Raw genomic sequence first — 9,722 nt, forward strand, 5'->3', positions numbered from 1 at the left:
TTTTTTCTCACGACTTGGCCAAGTTATTTATTATACAAGACCTAAGCTAGTTAGAATAGGATATTTGTACTTATTGTATATAATTTCATAGTAGGTTTAGAACTCTCTTCCTTAAACAAAAGGGGGAGGTGTTGCGGGAGGTCCTTCCGCCCCTCCAACCAATAGATGCTGTGATACCAGCCCATTGGGGCGTGGCCTCTCTCCCTTTAAAAAAGCGGCTATCCTCTGCTTGCTCTCTTCACTTCCTGCTCCGCCTGAGACTAGACTCCCTTCCTGGTTGTGCAGATGGCTGTTGTCTGAGACTGTGATCTGTAAGTTTTCCTCTTTAAATAAATAACACCCTATTAATCATAACTCCAAACTGGTGTGGCCTTGTTCATGACTTACGCCTTCACTAAACCACTTTTATACTCCTAACGAATACTGCTTATACTATTGAATTTGCCTCCTAAGCTCTCGTTCTGCTTTTAATTGGCATGTGTGTAAGTCACTCCCTCTACAGCAGTTCATGTTCTCTCTAAAGCATAGATTTTGTCTAGGAAAATTTTTTTTAAGTTTTCCTTAGTTAACAAAATGAAGTTACAAAGATAAATATGTTGACTTACTTCTTGTAAAGCATCTATTATTCCTAAGGGGGAGATTAAATATTACTTTAAATTAACAATGAACACTAAGAGAATAATTCACCAAAGATGAAAACCCAGCCAGGCAAGTTAAGCATGAAATCCATAGTTGCTACTGAAAACTTTTGGCAAATTAAGTGAAATTAGCTCAGAGGAATCATGTATCAAGAGACAAATTGATAATACAACCTTTTTGGAAGAGTATTAGGAGACTTCCACTCAAAAGAACTTACTAGAAAAGTGAAGAAGCACTATATCTACTTTGCCTTCTCATACTTCCCAAAAAGAACCCATGGACAATCACCACCTTAATGACTTGACTTTGAGAAGCACCTAGAACAGAATCATTTTAGGATTTCCTTGGATATATATGAATAAAGTCCAAAGCTCAAACAAGTAATCACACCTTTAACTTCTGAATTTCAATGTTTCCACAAATTAATCTTGATGTTGTTTTTCTTACATACTTCTAATCTACATGGGAAGTAGAAAAAGACAAGATCTCCCGAGTAAATTGGGCTCATGGAGACCTTGGGGGAGGGTTGGAAGGGGAGGAGTGGCAGGGAGGAGAGCAGAGAAAAATGTAGAGCTCAATAAAAATCAACAAAAAAGAAAATATTAGCACATTTTAGTACTTATGGTGAATGAATAATTAGTTGTATAAATTAAATAGTATACATCTGTAGCTCAGTTTGATCATCTGTGTTCCAGTGTTTGGCCTTGCATCTGTAAGTCTGTTGTGAGGAAGCATCTTCTTCACTATTCTGAGTGTTTATGTTTATTTTTATGAGATTACTTTTCATCTACTAACCCACTTCTCTGTCAGCTACAGTTCAAGATCTGGTAGTAAGGAAATTCATCTAAAATATTTTTGAATGTACCAAAGCTTGAGCAATATTCCAGATAGTCTATAGCTGAAGACAATAGACTGAATGATAGATGATAAATAGTTAGATAAATAGATATAAATAGGTGATAGTTAGATGGCAGAAATAGATGATATATAGATACATACATTCATATATGCACATGTAAATACATATATACATAAATACACATGCATAGACAGATACATAGATATCCAGATAAATACATAAAGAGATAAATAGAGATGTTTGATGGATATGGATAATTGCTGAATTTTAATACTTAGTAAGAGGAATGATTTTTTACTCTTACTTCCATTTTTAAATGAAAAAATTAAAAACTATAATTACCAGGGCAATATTGCATATGCCCTCAAAAAAGCAGGTAATTCGAATTTTTTCTTATTTAAAGTGAAGTCAGTAAATTGTTTTCCACATGTTCAAACAGAAAATAAAAATCTGCCCTGTAACTATGACCAAGTTTTATTTACACTTTACATGTACAAGGATACAAATTAAACTGACTTAACCCTAACCATGTTTTCTCTAAGAATATCCTACATTCAGTCTTGTGAGCCTCACCAAGTTGAAGAACTGTGGGTAAATTTGCTGGTAATTCCACTGAAGAAGACATGGTAGCAGTGTTCTCTGAGCTCGGAGACAAAGACTTCTATCATTGAGACTTTCATTTTTAACTGTTTTTGTCCTTAATTCATGTTGAGAAGCCACTTCTCTTTAGAGTTCTAAGTGTTTTGAATATAGTAATTTTAAGTCAGCTTTTACTTATCTTTAACTATGATCAAACATAAGGAACATAAGTCCAATTTGGGTAATTAGCAAGCATTGTATGTGACAAACTCTTCAAGTATTAATATAAATGTATCATAACTGAGAGCCATGCACTCACCCTTGATTTACTCCATGTCACAAAGAAACACAGTATTGACATAGGAAATGAGCAATATGTAGAAAAGAAGAATGTATATGTTATATTCTAAGTTAACATTTTGTCATAAAAAAATGTGATTTCATAAAATACAATTTAAGAAACCTTGCAGGACTTTGAGTTGGCTGACCTCTAAATGGTATAACAATCAAATTCCATAGTGACTAACATTAGATACAAAGGTCTTCTGCAGGTTATGAGGCATACTCTAAGTTCAATCATTGTACATTCCCATTAAAAAATGCAAAGTACAATTTATACCAAATTCTTGGTTCTAGTTTCACTATTACGCATACTGTTATTTTTGTGTGAAATGAATTTCATTTTTTATTTCAGAAAAACTTGTCATATATTGTTTTACCATAACATATAAACAAAGTATTTTAAAGCTTATCAAAACAGTATCTATATTATTCTCTAGTTTCTAGTCTAATATTGATCTTCAGAGGTTGAGAAATGATTCAGGAGAATCTTCAAGCTATTTAACTCACAATACCAAACCAACATCTGTGTAATTATCCATAGTAAATTATCCATATGTAGACTATTTGATTCACCTTGAATGGTTTTTCAACAAAGTTTTATCTGTTTTTCATTCATTACTGGCAAACTATCCTATTTCCCTGTCATTTCTACTATGCTTGAATAAAACGGAGTTTCCATAATGAAGATAGATTCATTGATATGAAATTACCAACATATACAATTCCCTCTGGAAATATCAGCATAAGCCTCAAAGCTAAAATAGTATTAGGTTCCAATTAGAACCTGGTGCAATTTTCTTCTGCAGAAGAAAGTAAAGTATATGCAAAGTAAATAGTGCCTGAAAATTTCAAAATCCTTTCATATTTCAACTATTGGATTTTTGTGGAAATGAAATATCTTCTAATTTATTCTAAATTAGAATTATGAAGCAAACAAACAATAAGAAAAATAGAATCATGTGATAAGTTAGTCCAACGGAGTATATGGTATTTTGTTTGTGTAAATATATCTCTTCTATGCTAAGTTAATTATTATTTAAGGTGCTATCAGGTCTTTATACAATGTTTAACTCATTCAAATTTAAATGGGACATTTAAACATGTATTAATTTTTGTCAGCTATTATTAATGATTTAATACTAAGAACGTGCATTATTATAATATGTTCAATTTTTAATATTCATTAAATCCACTTGGTAAATGGAAACAAAACTGTAATTATTTTCAACTAACCCTTCAAACATTAAAGGGTATTTAATAATATTATTTAATAGTGATAAAAGCAAACTGTAATTTTAATACTTGTAATATGAATGGTCTGCTCAGGAATTTTATTATTCTCTTTTTACGAATAGTACAAACCAGGATTTCCACTACAAATTTTGTAACCAAGAACTTGCACATGTAGCTCTGTGGTCCTGTTTTTGTCTTGGCCCTTAGTTAGCTTCAGCATCAGAGAGCTATGAGAATCCAATTAAGAAATAATTTCAATAGGAAATAAAAGTTATTTGAAATAGGCTTTATTGTTTTTCTAATTTTTTATATAAATGTCTACTGTAAACCTTAGGACGGTGAATATTTTTTTTTTGTATGGATGCACAGGAAGATGTATATTTTCTGTTTTTCCTTTCTCTTTTAATTATTTTTTTTATCAAACCCAACACTTGCAATGCAGGTATCTGCCAGATAATATATGACTTCTGATTATCATGCAAAATCCATTCATATTTTATTTTATTGTTAATATTTATTTATTATGTATGCAATATTCTGTTTGTGTGTATGTCTGCAGGCCAGAAGAGGGCACCAGACATCATTACAGATGGTTGTGAGCCACCATGTGGTTGCTGGGAATTTCCAAAGGTTCAGGACCTTTGGAAGAGCAGGCAATGCTCTTAATCAGTGAGCCATTTCTCTAGCCCCCTCCATTCATAATTTAATTGAACTCATAGTTTTCTGAATCCAAGTTATCTTTATTAAATTATTTTAAGAAAACAATTTTTCTTACTTTATATACATAAACCAGTTTCCACTTCCTTGTCTCCTCCTGTTCCCCCCATCTTTCTCTCATCCCAACCCTGCCATCCTCTCTTCAGAGAGGGAGTCTTCCCAATGGGAGTCAACTAAGTATAACACATCACTTTGAGGCAGTCCTGAGGTGCTTCCCCCATATCTAGACTGCGCAAAGTATCCCTCTAAAATAATGGATTCCAAAATACCAGTTTAAGCACTAGGCATAAATTCTCATCCCAGTGATATTGGCCCCACAGACTGCCCCAGCCATGAACTGCCACCCACATTCAGTGGATCTAGTTTGGTCCTAGTCAGATTCTCCTATTATCAGTCCAGAGTCAGTGAACTGTCATTAGTTCAGGTCATACGTTTTTGTGGAAGAAGATCCCAGCATTTAGCTGTGTATCTCTGTATCTGCTTCCATCTGTTGATGAATGAATGTTCCATGATGACAATTACAGCAGTCGCCAATCTGATTACAGGGTAAAGCCAGTTCAGTCATGTTATGCACTATTGCTTAGGGTCTTAGTTGGAGTCATTCTTGTGGATTCCTGAGAATTTTCCTAGTGCCAGTTTTTTTTTTCTAGCCCCATAATGGATACCTCAATCAAGCTATCTCTTTCCTTGCTCCCCTTCCCTGTCCTTCCCCCATCTCAACCATCCCATTCTCTCATGTTCTCCTCCATCTTCCTCTTTTTCCCTTCCCCTACCCTTCTGTCCTCCCTTCTCCTCCACACATACTCCTAATTTTCTCAGCAGATATTGTCTCATTCCCCTTCTCAGGGGGGATCCATATATGTGTCTCTTAATGTTCTCCTTGTTATCTACCTCTCTGGCTGGAGTCATGGATTATGGGCTAGTTATCCTTTGCTATTTGCAGATAATATAATAGTATATATAAGTGGACACAAAAATTCTACCAGGGTACTCCTACAACTGATAAATACCTATAGTAATCAGGCAGGGTACAAAATCAACTAAAAAAAATCAGTATTTCTCCTATAACCAAATGACAAAATAGCTGAGAAAGAAATCAGAAACACTACCCTTTACAATAACCACAAACAATATAAAATATCTTGGGATAATGCTAATCAAAGAAGTGAAACACATGTATGTTAAGAACTTTAAGTCTTTGAAGAAAGAAATTGAAGAAGATACCAGAAAATGTGGAGATCTGCCAGGCTTTTGGATAGGTAGGATCAATATAATATAACTGGTTATCTTACAGAAAACAATCTACAGATTCAATACAATTCCCATCAAAATCCCAAACAATTCTTCACAGACCTCAAAAGAACAATATTCAACTTCATATGGAAAAACATAAAACCAGGATAGTCAAAGCAATTCTGTACAAGAAAGGAACCCCTGGATGCATCACCATCCCTGACTTCAAGCTCTTCTATAGACCTATAGTAATGAAAACAGCTTGGTATTGGCATAGCAATAGAAAGGTGGTCCAATGGAATCAAATTGAAGGCCCTGATATCCACACACCTGTGAACACTGGAGTTTTGATAAATAAGCTAAAATTATACAAAAACAAAAGCTTCTTGAGCAAATGGCATTGGCATAACTGGATAGTGACATGTAAAATAATGAAAATAGATCCATATCTATCCCCATGCACAAGACTCAAGATCAGATGGATCAAAGACCTCAACATAAATCCAGCCACACTGAACTTCACTGAAGAGAGAATGGGAAGTAGCCTTCAATGCAAGGGCAAAAGAGAGGACTTCCTAAATATAACACCAGTAGCATAGACACTTTGAGCAATAATTAATAAATGGGACCTCCTGAAATTGAGACACTTCAGTCTAGCAAAGAACATAGTCAATAAAACAAAACAGTAGCTTATAGAATGGGAAAAGATTTTCACTAACACCATATCAGAAAAGACTGATCTTTAAAATATATAAAGAACTTAAGAAACTTAACATCACAAATACCAAATAATCCAATTAAAACTGGGGTACAGAGATAAACAGATAATTCTCAAAAGAAGACTTGCAAATGACTGGAAGACAATTCAGGAACTGCTCAACATCCTTATCTATCAGAGAAATGCACATCAAAATGATTCGTAGATACCATTTTACACCTTTCAGAATGGCTAAGATCATAAACACTGATGATAGCTAATGCTGGAGAGGATGTGGAATAAAGGGAACATTCCTCCATTGCTGGTGGGAGTGTGAACTTGTACAGCTATTTTAAAAATCAGTGATTTCTAAGAAAATTGGGAATCAAACCACCTCAAGACCCCGGACCACTCTTGGGCATATACCCAAAAGATTCACACTCATAAGACAGGGACATTTCCTCAACTGTATTCATAACAGCATTATTTGTAAAAGCCACAACTTGGAAACAATGTAAGTGCCCCTAGACCAAAGAATGGATAAAGAAAATGTGCTAGCCTTTAGGCTCTTTGGCTGTCAGTGAGGCAACATGGGTCACCAGCAGCTCTACTGGAGTCACCCGTGGAAGTTCAGCCAGGGATCTTGTTCCTGCCATGTCTGCTCAAACTACCACGGTCTAGTCCAGAAATATGGGTTGAACACGTGTTGCCAGTGTTTCCAGCAGTATGCAAAGGACATTGGCTTCATCAAGTTGGACTAAGCGACCTGAAAGGATTATTCAAGACTCCACCCAGTGAAACAGATCAACACCAGTTTTTGTACATAAGAATAAAAAGAATTGAAGACCTCAAAAAAGAAATAAAAAAGGAAAAAGAAAAAGTGCTACATTTACACAATGGAGTACTACTCAGTAAAAAACAATGACATTTTGAAATTTGCATGAAAATGGATGGAACTAGAAAAAGAAACATTCTGAGTGAAATCAAAGTTATTTTTAAATGTAAGCCTCTCTCTCAAATCTAGTTTTTTTTTGAGTTTTTGTTGTTGTTGCTATTTTATCTTATTATGGTCTTTTTGTTAGAGTTTTGTGGGTTACTGAAAATTAAATTCATCCTGAAATCTAACTCAGTTTCCTTTCACATTCAATTGCTCATCATAGACTTAAGGACATTTCTTTTTTCTTTTTTTTTTTTTTTTGAAAGAAAAAAAACATTGCCACCTCCTCCCAGCCTCCCATTTCCCTCCCCCTCCTCCCACTCTTCTTCTCCTCCCCCCACTCCTCTCCCCCACTTAAGGACATTTCTATGTGTGTGTGTGTGTGTGTGTGTGTTTTATTCTGATTTTGATGGTAGTAATAAACAGATGGTACCCAGACATTGGTGTTTTCTATCCCATTCAGAGCTATCTCTGACTGTCAGCTTTCAGGCAAAATACTTAGCCACCCCTGGCATTCGCGCTTGTGGATCCTATATGGCTATGCCTGCACAATCAGTATTCAGGCAAATTCCCTGGCCAGCCAAGGACTTTAACCCCTATATAATCTATGTACAGAGTGGTCACATGATCTATGAGTCCCATAGCTATGTAAGCCTCTGTGTGCCTTTAAAAGCAAATATTCCCACTCCATCTCTCTCTCATCATATTGTTTTCAGGCAGGTTTGCGCACTGCCCTCTTTCCCCTTCCTTCTTCTATTAATAAAACGGGGCCCCTGTTAAGTGTGGACACAATGGGTATTGAGCCAGTGTATGTCCTAATCCTTACATTGGTCCCCCAAGACAATGTCCAAAGTGCCATTGAGAGGTCATTTCACCAGGTGGCATGAAGACTTCAGAACAGACTGGCCTTCAACTGACGTTTTAGACCTGGCTATAGATAATAGATGATGCCTGGGCTCTCTTGATCCAACCATGGCGGTCATCTCTAATAGGGAGCCACAGGTTGATATCATGGTATCAGGACAGTTCATTCCCTATCTCTTGGACACTGGAGCCACATACTCAGTACTGAGGGAGGTTTGGGGACCTACCATTCTTTCTCATATCCCCATTGTCTAACCTCCCACCCTACTGGCCCTAATATGTCAATTTCTTTGCCAACCTCTCAGGTGATACGTCTGGTATACTCAAAACCTTTCTGTTGCTGAACACTAGTCCCCATTGTAATCCAACTACAAGATCCTTCCAAATATATTACCCAAACTCAGTATCCACTCTCACTCCAGAGTTTCATGGGACTTAAGCCTATCATCTCTGACCTTCTAAGAATAAGCTACACTGCCCTACCTCTTCTCTGTTCAATGTCCCTAAACTTTCAGAAATATAACAGAACCTATTACTTGGTTCAAGACCTCTGTATCATTAATTTTGCAGTGCTCCCTCTTTATCCTGTAGTGCCTAACCATTACACACTTCTTTCCACTATTCCTAAAGGAACCTCCCATTTCTCAGTTATGGATCTCAAAAATGTCCTTTTTTTCTATTCTGCAAAGCTTCCAATCTCAAACTACCTTTGCTTTTACCTGGACTGATCCTGACAGCCACCTCTCCACACAGCTCCCCTGGACTGTCTTACTCCAGGGACTCAGGGACAACCCACACCTGTTTGTCTAGGCTCTACCTTCTGTTCTACTCTCTCTGTCTATCCCCAAATCTAAATCATACAGTATTTAGATGATATATTACTTTGCAGTCCATCCTTATAAATCTGCTAAACTCTTTCTGCCCTTTGAAATTTGTTGTCCAACAGGGGCTATATAATCTAACCTTCCAACTGTCTACTCCTCAGTTCACCTTCTTGGGAATAATATTACCACAACACAAAAAGCTACCTTAGACAAGAAGAAAACTACTTCAGTCTCTTACAGTCCCTTCTACTAGCAATAACAGGATCTTCTCTTTTTCTTTCCTTGCTCACCCCTTATATGAGGCTGCTCTCAGCTCTCCACAGAGCCCCGCCCCATCCCATTGCAAAGCCCTTTCAGAGGCTCCTTCATTCTCTTCTTAGGTATTAGCTCTTCATCTCCTAGACCTAACTCATCCTTTTTCCCTCTAAGTAACAGACAAGGATGGATATGCCCTTGGGGTCATCAGCTGGACCTTTGTACCTGTAGCATACTTGTCAAAGAAACTAGATCTTACCACTCAGGGATGGGCACCCTGAATACTCACTTTAGCAGCTGATGAGTTCCTTATTCATGAGTCAAAGAAACTAACCTTTGGATCACCCACCACTATCTTCTCACACCACAATCTGTCCCAGTTCTTAACTTATAAAGGCTTACAAACTTACCTCCTTCCCAAGTTCTTTCTTCCCAAGTGGCACTAGTAAAACTTGCCATACTTATTTTTCAATCTTGCTTTTCAATGTCTCAAATCTTCTTTCTCAACATAATCCTGACTACTATCCATCTTAATCCTACATA

At 36.5% G+C, this 9,722-nt stretch overlaps 1 protein-coding gene across 1 annotated transcript; it reads left to right on the forward strand.

Annotated features, from left to right (window-relative positions):
* Positions 1–6,889: 6,889 nt before the first annotated feature.
* LOC126504098 (40S ribosomal protein S29-like) lies at positions 6,890–7,060 on the forward strand. Its single transcript, XM_050146138.1, has one exon. The coding sequence runs from the start codon at positions 6,890–6,892 to the stop codon at positions 7,058–7,060; it is 171 nt and encodes a 56-aa protein (XP_050002095.1).
* The last annotated feature ends 2,662 nt before the right edge of the window (positions 7,061–9,722 follow it).

The sequence above is a fragment of the Alexandromys fortis genome, unplaced genomic scaffold, assembly GCF_014885135.2.
Source record: "Alexandromys fortis isolate MF-2015 unplaced genomic scaffold, M_Fortis_MF-2015_v1.1 scaffold_42, whole genome shotgun sequence".
In the NCBI taxonomy this organism is placed as follows: domain Eukaryota; kingdom Metazoa; phylum Chordata; class Mammalia; order Rodentia; family Cricetidae; genus Alexandromys; species Alexandromys fortis.

Bases quoted from the DNA above. Each gene is read 5' to 3' on its own strand.
- LOC126504098 (XM_050146138.1), top strand. From the start codon at position 6,890: ATGGGTCACCAGCAGCTCTACTGGAGTCACCCGTGGAAGTTCAGCCAG.